The 19,806-nt window shown below is 38.1% G+C and overlaps 3 protein-coding genes across 3 annotated transcripts; 2 read left to right on the top strand and 1 right to left on the bottom strand.

The window, feature by feature from the left end:
* The first annotated feature begins 137 nt into the window (after positions 1-137).
* LOC133978800 (RILP-like protein 1) lies at positions 138-8,549 on the top strand. The gene is made up of 8 exons (XM_062417126.1): positions 138-639; positions 1,555-1,705; positions 3,337-3,455; positions 5,400-5,675; positions 5,823-6,032; positions 6,807-6,973; positions 7,064-7,162; positions 7,552-8,549. The coding sequence occupies exons 1-8, from the start codon at positions 349-351 to the stop codon at positions 7,643-7,645; spliced, it is 1,407 nt and encodes a 468-aa protein (XP_062273110.1). The 5' UTR covers positions 138-348; the 3' UTR covers positions 7,646-8,549.
* A 1,289-nt stretch (positions 8,550-9,838) lies between these two features.
* On the top strand, positions 9,839-12,831 carry rilpl2 (Rab interacting lysosomal protein-like 2). The gene is made up of 4 exons (XM_062418108.1): positions 9,839-10,158; positions 10,254-10,405; positions 11,814-11,936; positions 12,391-12,831. Exons 1-4 carry the CDS (start codon positions 9,865-9,867, stop codon positions 12,410-12,412), a joined length of 591 nt encoding a protein of 196 aa, XP_062274092.1. The 5' UTR covers positions 9,839-9,864; the 3' UTR covers positions 12,413-12,831.
* A 914-nt stretch (positions 12,832-13,745) lies between these two features.
* Positions 13,746-18,914, bottom strand: kmt5ab (lysine methyltransferase 5Ab). Its single transcript, XM_062418030.1, has 8 exons — positions 18,817-18,914; positions 18,499-18,602; positions 16,183-16,330; positions 15,566-15,776; positions 15,388-15,475; positions 15,116-15,175; positions 14,581-14,771; positions 13,746-14,178 (listed from the first exon to the last, which is right to left on the bottom strand). Exons 1-8 carry the CDS (start codon positions 18,824-18,826, stop codon positions 13,968-13,970), a joined length of 1,023 nt encoding a protein of 340 aa, XP_062274014.1. The 5' UTR covers positions 18,827-18,914; the 3' UTR covers positions 13,746-13,967.
* Positions 18,915-19,806: the final 892 nt, after the last annotated feature.

Raw genomic sequence — 19,806 nt, 5'->3', positions numbered from 1 at the left:
TTGACTTCTATGACTCAAACACAAGGCCATAGCTGCCTCTATTATTTATACACCTAACATAGCTGGGGTATATCACGGTGGTATTTACGGGATAACTGTTGGATTGGAAGTTAAATATATGAGTTTTCTGGGGGATCTTGAACGCATCATTAAAAGTAACACCGCTGCAGACGTTAGCGGAGTTTAAAGTGTCAACAAACCTAAAGGACAAGTTTGCTCCCTGTCCACACACGCCCCGGTTGGCTTGTTTAAACTAGTTTTTCTACATTAAATGTGAGCCAACTTGGAATTTCAGAAGAGACAGAGATATGTTGAATGTTGGAGGACTAAGTACAGCAGAGGACATACATGGAAACCTGCGTTATGTCAGCGCTGGACAGACCCGCGGCGGACCTGACGGTCATGGATGTGTACGACATCGCGGCGGTGCTCGCACAGGAGTTTGAGCGGATCATCGACAGGTTTGGCTGCGAGTCTCTAGTCGGGCTGGTGCCCAAAGTGGTGCGCGTCCTGGAGCTGCTGGAGACGATGGTGAGCCGTGGAGCCGCTGGACAGGAGGCCGAGGAGCTGCGGAGGGAGCTGGACAGACTGCGAAAGGAGCGGAGCGACAGATATGAACAGGAGAGGAAGCACCAGAAAGTGTGTGTGTGTGTGTGTGTGTGTGTGTGTGTGTGTGTGTGTGTGTGTGTGCCTCTATGTTTACCTGTGCATTTATTTGTGTGTAGGAATGTGGTCTGTCATTGGCTACTTTCGGAGACAACTTCAGACTTCGGACCAGTTAATTGGGAACAGAATATCTAGTTGGGGATAAAAGCGGAGTCCACAATTGGGAAAATGCATATTTCTGGGTCAGTGGTTAAGGTTAGGGTTTGAAACAAGGCCAGTAGTGGTTAGGGTTAGGTTAAGTCTCGAGGAAATTAATGTAAGACTAAGCAATGTCCCCAAAAGTAACTTTATGTTCACCTGTGTATGAATGTTTTCTGTGTCACTCTGCCTGCCACTGTGTATGTTTTGACCTTAGAAATATTTATTTGCCATGGTTGGCTGTACAATGATACACGTTTTTCCTCAAATGTGTTTATTTTTTATGGACAAAAGCGAAAAAGCAAAGCTGCAAATCAAAGCAGCCAGCAAGCAACCAAGATTAAATTCATGAATGAATTAACCCAGTTGTAGTATTTATAGTCATATATATAAAGTAGAAACTAATTACTATACCACACATTCACTTGTCCTTACATTACATTAGATTAATGTAGTATAGTAAGAACTGTGCAACATCCTACATAGCACTATTTCACACATTTATATGCTATCATAATATTTAAGGAACAGCTAATTACTTAACACTTAACATCATGGAATCTGGAGTCTGGATTTATGAAGCAGAAAAACAATTTATTCTCAAAAAGTATTTATTGGAAGTTAGCAAATAGCAGGATCGACAGTGAAAGTTCTGTTTTTCTACTTGTACCTTCTTGTTAAAAGAGACCGTAGTCTGCACAGACACTTTACTGTTGGTGTTTTTTTCCCTCCGATGTCTCTCACGCTCAGGAGTTGGAGCTGGTGGAGGATGTGTTGAGAGGGGAAGTCCAGGATCTACTATCCCAAATCACTCAGCTTCAGGCAGAGAACAAGAAGCTGTTAGTGAGCCTCTCCCTCAAAGAGTCTCCAATCACTGAGGAGGACCTGCAGAAACAGGAGGGTGGGTTGCCTAACTTTTTTAAAAATTTTACTTTATTTTTTCCTAAGGCTTCCTCAACTTTTGCTTTTTCTGGTGGAATAATGAATTGTTTTCTTCATCTACAATTTCACATCATCTTGTGATAGGAATACACCGATAACATACTGGATTGGTATCTCTGCCAATACTAACCTTATTACCAGATTGGGTATCTGCCATGAGGTGACCTATCCACAGTACTTGTAGTTTTTTGTCAATATCATTATTTAAAAAATCAGTGTTACTGCTATCAGTCACATTGTTTTAGTCACACTGGACTGCAGACTCATTGCACAGCATCCCTAGCCTCATGTCACCTTACATAAACCTGATCCCATTGAGTTCCTTACCGGGTGTCACCATAGATTTTAAATTAGGGAAAAGAGAAAACTGGTATTGGATCAGTTCGCGGTATCAGCAAATACCCAGAGTTGAGGTATCAGAATCAGCATCGGGACAGAAATAGTTGGATCAGTGCATTTCTACATGATAGGGCTTTTGTGATGTAGCCAAACTTAAGAGACAAACCCCACCCCATTAATATACATGAGGGGGGCAAAGTATAACAAACATTTTTCAATATAATACACTCCAGTACACCACCACCACCCACTACAAAATAACAATAATAAACATAAAGTTTAAATTATCACCTTTCTGACAATGTCAACAACAACTGAAAATGTATAAGCTTTGTAAAAGTAGAATTTAAAGCAGAGTTGTTGGATTGAATTAGGTTACACAGGTGTTCCTAATGAAGTGCTCGGTGAGTGTACATCACAGGAATGCACCCATGACAGTTAATCTAAATCTATTGTGAAAAATATTAAGTCTATCAAAGTATGAATACAAAAATATGTTAAGTATAGTTAAGTAAGTATAATACATGTCAAACACTACATGGTCTGTTGAAGTCTTACTATGCATGTTATCATGTTAAAATACTTTACAAGTCTTGTTTGGGCTGAAAGTTCCAGTTCACATCTGATCTGTAGATATGTGTTGCACTGATTAACCATCTGCTGTACGTTCTGCTTATTTGCACTGTGTTGTCACATGGGTTACACAGTATGCCGCTATCCTGTTGACATGAAAAGAGAGGCCGTGAAGAGAGGCAGTCAGGCTCTTGTAAAGGAGACTATTTTTGAAGCAGACCAAAATATAGCTCTTGTGTGAGACTTTCATGGTGGCTGCAGATATGCTTACTGTCAGGGCCACAGTACACACACACACACCCCCCCACACACACACACACACACACACACACACACACACACACACACACACACACACACACACACACACACACACACACACACACACACACACACACACACACAGCTTATAAAGAGGTCAATCCAAATAAATGGGTACTGCATAATATGATTACCATGTTTGTCTAGAAAAATGCTCAAGTCTGAAAGAGACCAGGTTTTTTAAAAGATTGGGTAAGTTTTATCCCCGTACCTACAAACGGTTTATACTTCACACAGGGTTTTCAATTTATCTCACTGTTGTCACCAGTTCAGTTTAGTTTATTTTCGTACAGTATGAAAACCAACTTGGAAAAATGTGTTAGGTGATACTTGTGTGCTTCTCTGTGATGCCTGCAGGGATGTCCGAGAGGGAAAGGCAGGTGATGAAGAAGTTGCAAGACTTGGTGGATAAGCAGAGGGATGAAATCCGGGCTAAAGACCATGAACTGACACTAAGAAACGAGGATGTTGAGGCGGTGAGAGAAAACATGCAATATATACATACTGACCCCTGGAAAACTATTACAGTTGTTCTCAGTCGCTTTGGTACATTTCTTGAATCAACATTTGCAAAACATTTGTAGGTCCATTTCTCAAAACAACTCGAACAACCTGCACCATACAATGGATTACCTGCAAACGCCTTTAGCTGTCTCAAACATGAACATGTCAGTGTCATATAAATGAGGGACTGACAGATAGTCAAAATGCTTAGCCACATTTTCAATATATCAGTGTATTCTTTAAGTATTTTCTGATATAAATTACAGCTAAGGATTGGATGACAATGACTGGAAATGTTCAAGGCTGCACTTTTACACATTACTGTTTTGTTTATTGTTTGCAAGAGATTGAACAGGATTCACACTTTCACTCTTTGAAAGAAAAAGACAAAACTGTTTTACAGCGCTGTAAACATAGGAAACACCACTTAGACCAAACTGTACATGCAGCACTGTCAGGGGAATTACAGCACAGTCTTTCTACACCTCTTGATGTTCCTGTCTGTCACGCTACACATTCTTATCCACATCAAAACGGATATCTTCCCTGGAAATTCAGTGCGGAAAAAATCTTTTGGAATGTGTTGTCCAGACTCGGCATGCGACTTCTGTGATGTCTTTATATGCTGCATTTATGGCAGACAGCAGGGTCATCTGAGTATGAGCTGGGTTAAGAAATGGGGAATGGGTGGGAGGATGGAAATCCACATTATCCCATATTACCACATACTGGTACTGGGATGAAACCCCTGTAGAGGGTGCCTAAGAAGGTGAGAAGATGCTGTGTGTTGTATGGCACTATAATGGGAATATGAGTTCACACACTCTGCTCTGAAATAGCACCACACGTAGTCATGTACTCTCCCTATTGGCCTGGCACATCGACAGTAGCTCTGTGGCTGATGATATTTCGACCACTCTTTCTGCCTTTTTTCAGGTTGAAAACAGCCTCATCCAGGTACATCAAGTTGTTATTTTATAAATTACATGTATTGTCATTTTGTACAAGATACAGTCGCATCAAATACATATTGCATGTTATTTGTATGTACAGTATATCATTATACAATGGTGTACTGTTCACTGTACGGTACAGTTACTGTAGGCACATACATGTTTTATCTGCACATACTGGCAATGGAGCTCCTTCACTCTGTCACCATTTCTTTCAAATGGTACATGGTACAGCTGTTTCTTTCATATCTGGTGTCTTTTCAGCACCCTGTCCATGTCCATAGTTTGAATGATTGAAGACACAGTTGTTCTCCCGGCATTCAGCTGCACTCTTCGACCAGCCTCGACCACTTTAAAGACACGTTGCACAATTGTATCCCTTATTTATTTAGGAACGTGCCTGTGACCTTGGTTTTTTCAAACTCTTCCTCTGTTTTGCTTCCCTAACCTTCTTCCACACAGCATTACTCCTCTTCTTCTTCCTGGCTGTTAACCCTGTCCATTTTCTTGTTGTTCTTCCATTGCCAGAAATTATATACATACACAGTGTTATGCTTTGTCTATATATGCTTGCAGTTTCAAGAGATGCACCTCTGAGCTATTTTAGAAAACTGGTTGATCATTGCTCCTTGATCATTCCTCCTTTCATCAGTGAAAGTCACAATTCATCTGAGAGCACACATTCACAAAAGAAACAGCAGACAATTGTACGTAATCATTTGCATGAATGTGCCAAAGCATTTGCAGTTCTTTCAAAAGAATGAGAAATTACTTTCATGAAATGCACAATGGACAAAATGATGTGAAGGTTGAACAAGCTGTTTTGAGAATTTCTATTCTGATCTGAGAAATGTACCAAAGCAACTGAGAAAAATGGTACCATTAGACAAAACATTAGTTTACACTTTACATACTGTGTGACTAGATTTGGTGAAAATGTAAAACAAATTCTTCCAACTGTAGCTCCAGATGCAGCAGCATCGGCTGATAAGGATAAACCAGGATCTTCGACACAGGATAGGAGTGATGGAGGGCCAGGGCAAAGCACTGATCCAGCAGCGGGCTGAGCTAGAGGTCACAGCTCAGGCACGGCAGCAGGAGCTGGGGTCTCTTCAGCTGGAGGTGACGAGGCTGAGAAAGGAGCTCCAAGAGTGGGAACTGGAGAGAGAGGTCGCTGAGATTGAAGAGAACTTTCCATCAAGATCTGGGATGTCATCACCTATATCTACACATATGACGGTAAGAAATTAAAGACAGTATCAGTATAGAATATATGAGTATCTTTAACAGGCTGAAAAACATGAATACTGTAAGAAAAATTCATCAAAGTTCATCAAGCTTGGTGTTTTTTTTAGTTTAAGTGGCTGTTTTGTGTCACAAATTCAGCCCCCTGCATCAGCAGCAGCAGCAGTAGCAGCAGCACCATCTAACTCCATCAGGCCAAATTCAGTGTGGGTGGAGTGTGAAGGGGACCCCGGCTTCTTGGCGAACTGCTGTGAGCCCGACAAGAGTGCCTCCTTTTCCTCAAGGTCAACAAACAGAGAAAATAATGAAGAAGAGGGCGGCCAAGCTGAGGACACACCAGCATTGTTACTGGTAACACCTACTTGACTCTCTCCTGTACACAGTCTGAGTGTGATTATAGCAGAGCTCCACTATAAGACTATTTATATTCAACACAAAGCGTTATCACTCTGTCCTGCTTGTATGTTATGTTATGTTATGTAAGCGTCTCTCACGTGTGACGTGTTTTCAATTTTCCAAAAAATATTTAGGTTATTTGAATCATTAGCAAGAGCCTTTGTCACATTTAGCGTATGATTTTCTGTATTCTTTCAGGAAATCAGCCAATATCTTCAGTTAAAGCTCCTCGGTTTACATTGTAAATGTGGTTTTGTTCACATTCAACGCTTGTCACCAGAATGCATATCATACCCTGTAAAACATTTGCAAAAACTTTTTTAATGTTGTGAAATCTGCTCTCTTTATTTCAGCTTGTGGTATTCTTCTCTTTATTTTTGTTGCTTTGCTGTCATCTGTGGTACATTTCTACCAACTGTTGGATTACAACCAACTCTTTACAGTTGGCAGAAATGTGTACCACTGTAACCCCAGTGTTCGTGAAGTGCACGTGCATCATTGTGTACATGCCTGATTATTAAAAGATATATAACATCATTAGCTGTAAAACTCCACAGGTTGTATTGTTTCAAGTAGTCAAAATAAAAAAAAGTGTTTTACCAATTACCAACAGAAATGCAGAGCTCTTAAGAAAGATTGTAGATTGATGCAGAATCACTGAGCTACCTATTTCATCATTGGTGTCAGGGTCATGGAAAGGGAGATGCTGAATCTGTGTTTTAATTGCAGAAGGCGTCATCTGATATGGAGGCGGAGGAGGAGGAGACAGACAGCCTGGAGCAGGACTTAGACAGACCTCGCTTCACCCTGCAGGAGCTGCGAGACGTGCTGCAGGAGAAAAATGAGCTCAAGGCCCAACTGTTCCTGTTGCAGGAGGAGCTGGCGTATTACAAAAGGTACATTTTTGTTTCCAAAACTAAGATTTGACCTAAATTTCACATAACACAGATGCAAAAATGAACAGTTTCCTCTTCCATCTGCCTCAGTGAGGAGTTTGAGGAGGACATCAGCTCTATAGTTTGTGCTCCATCTCCTCCACCATACTCTGCTTCAATCGATCAGCCTGAATCAGGAATTAGGCGCTTGTGAGTAATAAGTCTGACATGACCATTACACCCTTGACTTCATATACTTTTTAACCAAATCTCACTGCATCTTTTACATTTCTCCTGCAATCATCATATTGTATCTTACAAACTTCATCAGATAAACATACTTTACTGGTTTTACAGGAATCAATATTTAAACTAACAGCAGTTACCTTCATATTGTGTTATGTCATGCTGTTTGATTGAGCCATGATTAAACCCAATATAAAATATGAATTTTTACAAATTTAGGAAAACAGCTTACCTTGCCTTCACAGATCACAAAACAAACAACACTTCTGATGTTTATTGTGTCTTTTTTTTCCTAATCTGAATTTCTGTCTTGTCTCCATCTCATGTCACCACTCCCCATTTTCCATATACAGGATCTTCACTGCGATAATGCCGATGGTGGCAGCTGGTTTGATTTCAGATGATCCCACGTTGTTGCCAATCAGAAGACTTGTTTCCTTTGTATGACCTTATATTTAAATTGCGATTGCTTTGATGTTTTTTCCACACCTGTCAATTTCAATTTGTTTCTTTTAACACAATTTACTAATAGTATCTACATGAATTGGAGTATTGGAGGATTACTTGATTATTTTACCCCAAATCTGGATGATATTTATTAATTTAAACATAGTTCGTTTATTACTTGACTTTTAATATACATTTTTGCAAGCATTTTAACTAATTTGGTAAGCACTTTAAAGAGGCCTTAATGGTTGAAATATGGGACAGCTATCCATACCTGCACAGTCTTATTTGTACTTATGACCTCTCAGGTACTTGTGGCTTCATAAAAAGTCACCACCTGTTAGTGTGTCCCCTTACATATCAATACAAAAACTGGGATTCTTTGTTTCTTATGTTGCACATGCTGTTGTAATGTCAACCTAACTTAGAATTCAACATACACACTACATTACTAGAAGAGAAATAACACCACACACTACAAAGAATGAATTTAGTCTCAAACTCTTTGAAGTTCCTTAGCTGTCTGTCAATAACAATGTCATGTCTCAGAAATGGGTCCAGCTGCCATAAGACTCATTAAAGGTGATGTTTTAAATGTATCTGATGGTAAATTATTGTTATGGTCCTGCTGCAAGATGCAGTAAATGAGCTGGATAATCATGTGCATCTGTTTTCCATGAAGAACATGTACGAGATAATGTGTTTAATGTGAGCACAAAGTCCTCCCTCGAACTGATGAAAAGATGATGTTATGGTATACTTTCAGCTCTACAGTCTGGCACCACACCAAGAAATCTATTCCAACAACAATGAGTATTGTATAAACATACCATAATTACCAATATGTGCTAAGCTGCATCTGTAATTAATGTTAATTGAGAATAAAGTATTATTTTATTTTTCATCTGTGGCATGTAATTGTGTTGTTATCAAATATGGTTGTGACAAATTAGCTAGTAGAGGTCATGTTAAAGGATAGATTCACCATTTTTCAAGTGTGTCTTAAAACAACAGTCACATGTCCATATGCACACTGAAAGAGGTTTTCTTCGCTGCAATCATTCCTCCTGTTCATACTGGCTGTTAAAAGATCCCTTTCAAAAGTGCTTACACTTAAATGATGGGGGTCAAAATCGACTGTGTTCACAGTCATTTTGGAGAAAAATACATAAAAAAACTTATCATAAGCTTATATGAGACTTCAGCAGTCTGAGTTAGTCATATTAAATGGATATCTGCCACATTTACAGTCTTTTTAGCATCAAATTATCTCTTTTTTTCCCCAGGCAGTGTTTCCCTGTTGAACTTTGGTGGAAGTATAGTAACAAAAAGAGGAGCCTTTGACTTATTTGGGCAGCTGAAACTCTGTATTAACTTCGGATAAACTTTTTAATAACTTTTTTTAACAGAAGGAGTCTTGTGGATTTTGGCCCTTCTTAAGTTACATTGTAAGTGCATAATAAAGGGATCTTCAAATTGTCAGTATGCCGCCCATTGATTGGATGAAACACCACTGCTACATGTGCTCTCCAGTCTCTGTGTTAAAGCTTCTGGGTTTTTATCATTTCAAAATAAAAGCATGAATTTCAAAATAAAGTCAAAAATCGGCTGCAATTACAGCCAGTATGAACAGGGGGGGATGATTAAAATATGAAAAAACTATTTCAGTGCTAATTTAGGCACCTGACTGTTGTTTAAAGATACACTCAAAACATTGGGAACCAGTTTATTGTTCCTAAAAAAATGTCTAGTTTTTGCATTATCTCGAAATGTGAGACTCTAAAAAACATAATATTATAGAGCAAAAATAATTGACAGAAAAACCAGCAACGTAAAAATATCAAATCACGTGCTTTTTCACCTGATCCTTGCATGCCTTTTGGTCGTGGTGAAAGACGAAACTAAGAGCATTCACTCACACGCTTTAGTGTTCGCTTTTTGCGCGGTGAAAAACGAAGATTCTTTTGTGCGGTTCGAATGGTGAGTGAATTCTCTTGCGGCCCAGACGATCTTTGTGCTCACCTGTCGCTAGGATACTTTGCCCTCCTCTGCCGGCGGGCCAAACACGCTATTGGTGGATGAGTGATGAGGGAAGTGCTGCTCGTCTGGAAGTTGGTTACCTTCTGCCACAAAAAGTATTGTACTCAATACAAAAAAGAAAGGATTTGTTGTTAGTCGAGCGTTGTCGACTAGTTAACTTTATCGTGGTGGTGGTCGTTATGGAGTTTGGTGAGGAGTCGTCGCCAGCTTTGGCTTTCGAAAAGGACGCGTTTGAGCTGACTGTTGAAGATGTTTATGACATCTCATACGTCATCGGGCGAGATTTGTTGAAAATTAGCAGTAGTGGTGAAGAGGTGTCGGATTTGCAGTTCAGGATAGTCCGTGTTTTGGAAATGTTCGAGACGCTGGTCAATAAGTACAACTTGTCTCTAGAGGAGCTGAAAATGGAGCGAGACAACTTGAAGAGTGAGCTGGACAGGATCATCAAAGAGAGCTCATCCGGGCAGGGCACGGTGAGTCTGCCAGCACACACAAATAAAGTCTGATTTCATGTGTGGACATTTTAAAGATTTAAAGTTTTTGTTTGGTTGTCTGTCTGTCAATAAAGCAAACGGCAGGTCCAAACCAACTGGTGGTGGACCTGACAGACCCCAACAGACCACGCTTCACCATGCAAGAGCTGAAGGAGGTCCTGCAGGAGAGGAACCAGCTGAAGGCTCAGCTCATGGTGGCTCAGGAGGAGCTTCAGCTGTACAAGAGGTGAACAACTGACCGCTGAGTCCATTCAACGATATGATGTGATAGGAACCGTGAGCCGTGAGGTGCCCAAAATGAACATAGAAATAGTTTTTTTCTTGCTGAAATCATTCATTCTGTTCATGCTGTCCATTGGAAGATCCCTTCATAACTCACTTACAATGTAAATAATGGGTACCAAAATCTACGAGCCTCTTTCTGTGCAAAAATGTATTTAAAAGTTTAGCTAAATGAGTCAAATCAAGTAGATATCATTCATTGTTACACTTTTTAGTGCCAAATACCCTCTTTTTGTTTTCTATACTTCACCATAGCTCAACAGGGAAACACTGTCTGAGGAAACACATCGAGGGAGTTTTGATGCTATAAAGACTAAATGTGTCATATATCCACTTGATATGACTAATTCAGCCTACTGAAGCATCATACAAGCTTCGCGTCAACTTTTAAATTACTTTGTGGACACACTGCATTTTGTTCTCCATCACTAACATTGAAAGCACATTTGAAAGGGGTCTTTTAATAGTAAGTATGAACAGGAGGAATGATTACAGCAAGAAAAACATCTTTCAGTGTTCATATGCACACCTGACTGCTGTTTTAAGATAGAATTGAAACATTGTGAACCTATCCTTTAATTACATTACTTAAGTGTTTCTATTTCATAAGAATGAGGAACACTGTTCTGTATGTAGGCCACACCTGTGTGGCCACAGATATAAAAAAACTGACACTGCAGCTCTGTTGCATATCAGTACCCAACACACACACACACACACACACACACACACACACACACACACACACATATATATATATACACATATATATATATATATATATATATATATATATATATATATATATATATATATATATATATATATATATACACATACATACATACATACATACATACATACATACATACATACATACATACATACATACTGATATGTTTTAAACTGACTGACTCCACTTACCTGTTTGTACACATGCAGAATAAACATTTATAAGTCTTAACTTATATTCAGGCATAAGGCTGTTTTTCAAAAGGGCTTTTTAGACATGACAACTTCATGGTAATCAGCTCGCTTATAAAAAGACATTCTGTTGCTAATTCATCAAATGTAACATTATTCTGAAATAAATCACAACAATATCAACTTCAGATATTGGAAACATCAGTACCCTAGTTAACCAGATATCATGAAAACATCAGCAGTAGAAATAACTTGTAACAGCATTTCCTCATTAAAATGAAAATGAGCCGACATCCTCCTGACAACACTGATTCTAATGAGGAAATCAATTCTGTTTCATAAACATTTGTTTTATAATTGGGTTTTGATGTGCAACGCTTTTATATTAAACATTGTGTTTGACCGTGAAGTTGTGTATTCCTCTGCAGTGGGATTCTGCCACAGGCCGAACCAGCCATGGTGGAAGTGGAGCTGGACACACCAGCAGCTACAGAGCACAGTCCTCCTCAAATAAATGATGCAAAAGAGGAAAAAACAACCATAAGCAAACTGTGAGTACCAGCCTGGTTGTGGTTTGTTGAATATATGTGCAGAAAACAAACAAGTAATCTGAAGGAAATAATGTAAAGTGAGTGAAGGCGTGTGTTTAAGCTGTACACCAGTTTGTAGATGTGATGTGCACCTCAAATGGCAAACACGCAAAAACATTTGAAGCAGCAGCCACATGACCCTGTAGCGAGGGAGATAGCTCTCACGGCCTGTCTCCAGTCTCCTAATGATATACTTGTGACCAAATGAGTTCATGCTGATGCTGAGGACGTCTGTGTGAGCAGCGAATGAGAGGATTTGGAAACTGGCAGCGCATCTGCCAAACTGCTGCCGTCAGTAATTACAGTCTGCCATGACTCAGTGTTGTTTGCTTTTTTCTTGCACTGGATACATTTACTCATAGTTCATGAGGAACAAACCCCTCAAAACTAACTCTGGACCTCTTCTGTTTTTTAGGTTTTCATTCAGGCGAAAATAAGACAAACCACTGACAGGAACTGACCATGTAGAGGACAAACAGGATTTGTCGGCACAATTTTCTCAGCAGCAGTTAACCACTTTTTTATTGTCTGTTTTTTTACAATATGTATTTGTCAATCTAACAAGCACTGTATTTTAAACCAGTGATTTTTACCTAATATGCTAAATAGTGATACAGAGTTGCTGTAGCAAAACTATATACACTGTATCATGTTTGAAGACATCAAATGAACAGAACTGGCAAGTATTATGTAATTGGTATTGGTGATCATTTTGAATGAAAATTGAGTTATTTATAGTCTTGGAAAAGTACGTTTTTATGAATCTAAATGAAGTCTTAAAAGAAGCATTGTTGTTCTAATAATCTAAAGCACATTTTCCCTGCTTTCTCTCTCCCCTCAAAATGTTAAAGAACAATAAAATGGCTTCAACGTATTTGTACATTTTAGCATTTGTGAGGCTTATTTTTTTATTTCTGGGGCTGAATATTTAAAAGGTTTGTTTTTCACACTGATCTTACAAGTTCGACTTCTCATCTGATCTCATGTTGGCATTGACACATTTAGATTTAGGCGTTTTATTCTTGGGTATGATAACTGTTATTCAAATTGTGTTTAAAAGTCAGTGTGTAACGCCTATTGATTTATTTTTCCTCACACTGAAAACTAAGGAGTTTATGAATAGAGTACAGCAGCAAACAAAGATGATTAGAATTTGATTCAATCTGGTCTAAATGTGCTTCAAAACTCAGTACATCTAACATCATATTTAATTTTGAAGCTGCGGATTTACTAAATCAAATTGACTTTACTTAATTAACAAGATACCACTCAAACAACATTTAACATTTCAGAACCTGTGACTTCTGGCTTTAAATTGGTCATTGCTGTGATTGTGGGTGTTTAAGGTAGTCTGTCAATATTACAGCTGTCCTGCTGCAAAAAACAGTACATTTTTATATCTCAGGGATACAATAGAAGCTTAGCTGCAGGACAACATTCATTGTGTCAGTAGTCACATCATACTGACCTGAGTTTTGCTGTATTTCGGTTTAATGCAGTGTTATATTCACCAACTGTATGCTGCACTTTGGCATGACTGTAAATATGACAAGTGGGGGAGGACGTCATCTTACCGCGTTTATCATTATATGTATTTCACAGATTTTCACCATTAACCATGTCACAGCTGGAATGAAAACGTATCTGTTTTATTCCTCAATTTACAGCAAAAGGTAATAATTTACAATAGTGAAATCGAATTGTCAGAATTATATTTCATTACAAATGGAAACCCTCATGGATAATGTGTAACATCACTTATCCGGGAGAGATATTTCAAGTCTGAGGCATCGATGCTACAATTAGATAAGAAAAAAATAAAATCATGATAAAAACAACAGCTGCAAAAATACACTGAGTATAAGCTTCAGCCTTCATTTAAAACAAAAATCTTTTCTGAGGATCACTCATCAGTTGTATCTTTTATATAAAAACGGTCAAAACAGCAGTGAGTACCAATTCAACCTGAGACATGAAAACTTTGTTTAAGATTCAATATTTAAGCCAAGGATGAGCCGAGATCGAAGATTTACTCCGATCCCCGTAGTCGTACAGCAGCTCTTCATCTACTTCGACGTCTTTGGACGCCACTAAGATCAAGTGAGGGGTTCCATTGATGGCGTGAAGCCTCGTCTGGCAGTTGCCGGTCTTACTGTGGTTAATTAGCCTTCCAAGACGGGTTGTTTCTTTTGTGGCGTCCACACTGTAATGGTTAAACACATGAAGATTAAACTGTCACCACAAAAGACAGGTATCAGCACTAAGTCACAGTCAACAAATGACAGCTGAAACAAACAGGTTGCCACTAATTTGATTATTGATCATTTATTTCTTTTGACTGACAAGAAATAATAATTCATGTCTAAAGTCTGTCCATCTTTTACTTTTCATGTATTCCATTTTTCTCCCCTGGTCATTAAACAGCTCTGTGCCCTGCACTTAGAGGAGAAAGTCTCCAGAGAAAGTATGTTGTATTTTGTGAACTTGATAAACCTTTGTCAAAGCTTGAAGCAACAGAAAATATGAGGAAAAAAAGGTTGATAGATTCTCCCAGGTTGATAAACTGAACAAATAAAATGAATTAAGTAGTGATATTTAGACTTACCAATATGTCCTACACTGATACTGGAAGTAGTACATGTAACAGCCTGTCTGGGGATCCTGGGCATACTGGGCCTCCCTTTCTTTAGCCTCCGCCAGGTCCAGCAGTTCTCCGTGGTACTCTACCACAAACTCTCCTTTCTTGAAGCCATTCACAGCAAATACTCCCCTTCCTTTGCCCTCTATGTTTTTCACCTGTTAAAATTTTAAAATGTTAAGTTAAACTGATAACAACAAGTGAAAATACTCAACAAAAAACACTTTGGTATTTCTTCTGGTCAAAATTAACAACTACTGGGTACTGATCATAGGTTAAATTATAAAGAATATATATTAAGGGGAAAATATATTGTCGAATAAAAATCTCTATTGTACCGATCTGCCTTTGATGAATTCTGCTGTTAGTCAAAGGATTTTTTTGTACAATATTCAGAAATGTATTTATCATGATGAAGGTTAATGCTCAACTTCACAATGTCCCACTATGTTGTTGGTAATGTGCAGAAATTACGGTTGCCATTGAAATCCTCAAATGTTACCTGCAGTCCTTTTTCAATGCCGTTCTTGATCAGGTCTTCAATGTGTTTGAGCTCTTCATTCTGTTGACAGTTTGATTGATTGGATCAAATTAACACTTTAAATTATGGTAGATTAGAACACCTAAATTATGGAAACTTTATCAGACACACACAAAAAGGCAAAAACTTGTAAATATCCTAATTTAAGGTACAAAATGATGTCTATTAACTTGGTGGAAAATGCTAACTGTTAATAATTCAACCTGCCATAATAGTTAATTGATCACACAAACCTTCAACTCTTCCTTTGTTTTTCTGTTACTCCGTCTGATTGGATAATAATCTGTGACCTTTCTGTTTTGGGGAGCTTTATTCTCCGTCCTGAAAAGAGAAAACATTATCAAAATAATGAGATTATGGTTGTGTTTTTTTCCCATCACTGAGACAGACATGTTGAGTTTGTGGACCCACTTTTTCGCTCTGGGTTTACGACCAGTTCGATTCCGAGATTTGGGTGTTGAAACGTTGCCGCCTTTTGCAGACCCAGCCGTTGTGTGCGACATTGTTTCTTTTTGCTCCGGTTGGTCAGTGGCTTGTTTTCTGATCCCCTGACTGTGGCAAGCCACTTCAGCCCTCTTCTCTGTGGATTCACAGCTCTCAGATTTAATTTCATCAGGCATGTCTACAATGAGAAAGACAAAGATTCACCCTAAACATTTGGCCATAATCAAGAGTGTGAGGTTCCTTCAAAAAGAAAGGGTTAAATTGTGTCATAAGATAGTGGGTCAGTGAACACTGCTGCCATTCACACACAGGAATTTTCTTTCTGTGCTCCACGTGGATCTGCTGACCATACGGTAAGACTGGAGTCAAAAGCAATATGATTGGGAGATAACCTTCTTTTTCTTCTTTTTTACTTTATCATGTTATATTATGTATGCATTGTGCACTGTTATGCTTATGGTTGGACCCCAGGAAGAATAGCTTCAGCAAGTCTTCAGCTAATCACATGTAATAGAAATGAGCTAAAACAGCTGCATTTCTGACGAATCGATTCTGACAGCATAAACAGTGAATTAGGTACTCACCTTTTTTCACCTTGGACATGTCAAGATTAGCGGCATCAGATTCATTTCCTTCCTGGATCAGCATGCTCGAACTGTCACTCAGGGGGGATCTAGGTTTGCTTGGACTCCGTATAATCTGGAAAAATTGCTGCGTTTTGGATGCACAGTCCTGCAAACAATATTTACCTTGGTGAAAAAATGAAAAACCATATATCATTCACAAGAGTAATAGACAAAGCTAACCATGGTTACATCAGAATGCAAATCTGATGCATTTTTATGAGGCTGTGTTTACCACAGAGCCCAACCAATATATCAGTCTGCTGATATTGGCCTATCGCACATATTGGTATTGGTGTCTATTGTCTGATAAGCTCAGATATTTTTTCTTAAAAGTTAGGCAGCGTTTTATGTTTATTAGATTTTTTTTAGATTCAAATTTAATATATACACATTTTTTCTTAAAAAAACATTTTTATTTATATTTGTAATTATTAAATTTCCAGTGAAGTTTACTGTTTCAATACACTGATGTCACTGTATATGTTAAAGATTGTCAGTCAATATATCAATATCATCATTTTTTTTAAATTCAGCAATATCAGTTGCGGCTGCAAATATCCAGTATCTACGGTGGCCCTGAAGGGCAAACGACAACAACAAAAGGAAAAACACAACGCCATTAACAAAAACACAACGACAAAAAGGAAAACAATGCCATTAAACAAAACACAACAACATTAACTCCTAACGGAAAGGGTAGGTACCTGCTATGACAAGGATCATTGCTGATTGGACAAAAGCACGTCTGTCTTTTGAACAGGTGGGAAAGGCTGCTTTACGCCTCATATGTATGCCCTGCATCAAAATTTCCCATTCAAGCGTTTCTTTTTTCACAATGGCGTGCCCTTGTTTGGATATTAACGTGTTAGATGAAGAAGCTCTAATACCTAGAGGAGCTTTCTGTGCAGACTGCTGGGTCCCAAAGTTCAATAATATGAAAATAAAATATATATGAATATAAAATATAATATAACTTTGGAGACAGACCAAACAAGTTAACTCTGCTCAGTCAATCTCTTGTTGCATAAACAAACGAGGTTTAGATAATTCCTTCAAATGGCACATTGGTCACAGAAAACATGGTGAACAGATTACTAACTGATAGGAAATTTCATTTTTCTTCAAGCCAACTTCAATTTATATGTTTTTTGCTTCTTTGTAGTAAAAACAACAAATTTGACCAGTGGGAATGTATTAATAAAAGAGGAGTAAATATATAAAAATGATTTAAATACATTAAGTTAATTAATTAAAAAACTCGTAACCCATTGTAAGTGAACATTTTGAAGTACTGGTGTAGGTGTTGGTTAAATGAAATTTCCCAATGAAACTCTTTAATTCACAATCCTTAAAAGGATGGATTTACAAGTCATCAAGTCTGTCCTAAAAACAAAAGTCAACTGCACAAATGAACATTTCTGAAAAGGCCGTAAATGTGGCAGATAACTCGATATGAATAACAAACTGCTGAAGCATCATGCCAGGTTCAAATCAACTTTTAAATGTATTTTGCTCAAAATAGCTGCATGGACACATCATCACATCAAAAGAGCATTTGAAGAGGGTCTTTTAATACCCAGCATTAACAGGAGTAATGATTAGAGTGAGGAAACCTCTTTCTTCATTCATATAAGCATCTGACTGTTTTATGACAGATTTGAAACATTGTGAACTTATCCTTTAAGTTTCCAGTCTATAGACACCTATAGTTACAGTGAATATTTGGGTAAAATATAGGGCCAGACCAATACAGGATTTTAAGGGCCGATGCGGCTACAGATATAAGGGAACAAATATAAATACCGATATCGATATATTGGCAAAGAATGTTATGTACAGGATATATACATAATCAAACAATACGATAAACTTTATTAAGGGCCCAGTGGTGATTACTGTTTCATTGCACTGTTGTCATGGTATACAATTATAATTAGCTATGAACAAAAAATAAACATTTATATACATTAAACTTGAATTCATAATGGGTCAATATAGGCCGATAATATCGACTCACCGATATATCTGTCGGGCTCTAGTAAAATATACAACTAAGCTTTATAATTTTACTGGGGAAGTTTAAAGTTTCATAGCCTGTGGGCAGGTTTTCCCTGACAGGCTAAATTCTGGGTAAAAACAGAATATAATCAGAAGTTAGTTGTGAGGAGGTCCGTTGCTACGACGCCAGGCTGGAGCAGGACCTCTTATTAAAATATCAATAATTACTTAGTTTCCCCTTTTCCAAACAAAAGTTGCAAAGGTGTCATAACATACCTTGCTAGTTGTTGGTTTGTTTTCCTTTGTCTCCTTGCTTGAAGTGACTTTATGTTCAACAGCGTCCTCGGGCTTTTTGTCGGCTCCTTGCTTAAATGTCTTTCCTTTACAAACACGGGAATAAACATGTGTAAACAGTGTTAACCAGTTCACCCAACATGATACAAAAGTCGGACATTAGTGAGGAGTTTTATTTGTAAACTACGAAGAGCTAAAATTATTTTAAACAAAGTTGGTCCTCTAGTGTGCTATCATTGCGTTTTTAGCAGTTTTAACTAACTTAGTGAAATTTTTAAAAGCCTGCAACACGTACTGTACCTTTTGCCATCTCAGTTCCTCAAATACATGCCAAAGAAGAGGAAGAGTCGTTAAATATTGCTCTCGGGCTCCTCGTTGTGCTTATTTACTGTTTCAACACCAACAAATATCAGAAAAACTCTTTGCAAAGTAGAACTGTGAGGGTGGAAGATTTAAAAACCCATCTGCAGCTCTCATTGGCTGTTTCATCCAGTTGGGCGGGGAACAAGCATGAAAGTAGTTCTCTCATTGGCTGCAGCTCTGGCTCGTCACAAGCCAGTTATAAAATGCACAAATTGAATCTTTAGGTTTATTTCGCCCTGAGTGAAACCTCTCAGGCAAACATGTGCCACCCCAGCCTGTCCCACCAAATGATTAGATTATATTACTCACGGGAAACTAGGTGTTTATGTCTATAAAAACACTGTGCAAAAGCTGATATGGATGTTTTAAAGCGTGACTGAGTTGAGAGCAGTAATAATGATGAAATTAAAATAAATAAACATTTACTGCAATGTTTTATCATTTTAGTATCATCATTGATGAAAGGCAGGGTGTAGCCTGTAAAATACCTCCCTATGACAACAAAGTCCAATGCAAGTGGCCGATATTAGTGTCTGATCTGCCCTATTTATTTCAGGGATAATTAAGTTTTTGTTTTTTTGTTTTTTAATGTTTTGAGAGCTCAGATGAGACTGGTGGTGTGGCAGAGAGGAAGCAAACTGCATCGATATGTCTCCTTAAAAATAGTCTTGGTTGTAACTACTTTTTAACTGACTCATGTCCTATTTAAATATTGCCCATGAAATTATAAATGTAGAATATTTTGCTGACATATAGTGATATGTAAAAAAAAAAAAAAAAAAAAAAGTGCTGCAGACAAATGTTTTAGTCTGTGTATCTTTCAATCCATCGTTCTTTTCAGGAACAAGTATTGAAAAATTAAAAATCTCAAAAAAACCTTTGACCCAAATCTCAACCTAACCGTGAAAGCCTAGAAATATCTCGTTA

Source organism: Scomber scombrus, chromosome 4 (genome assembly GCF_963691925.1).
Source record: "Scomber scombrus chromosome 4, fScoSco1.1, whole genome shotgun sequence".
Lineage (NCBI taxonomy): Eukaryota > Metazoa > Chordata > Actinopteri > Scombriformes > Scombridae > Scomber > Scomber scombrus.
This window is presented reverse-complemented; position numbering and strand designations above follow the sequence as displayed.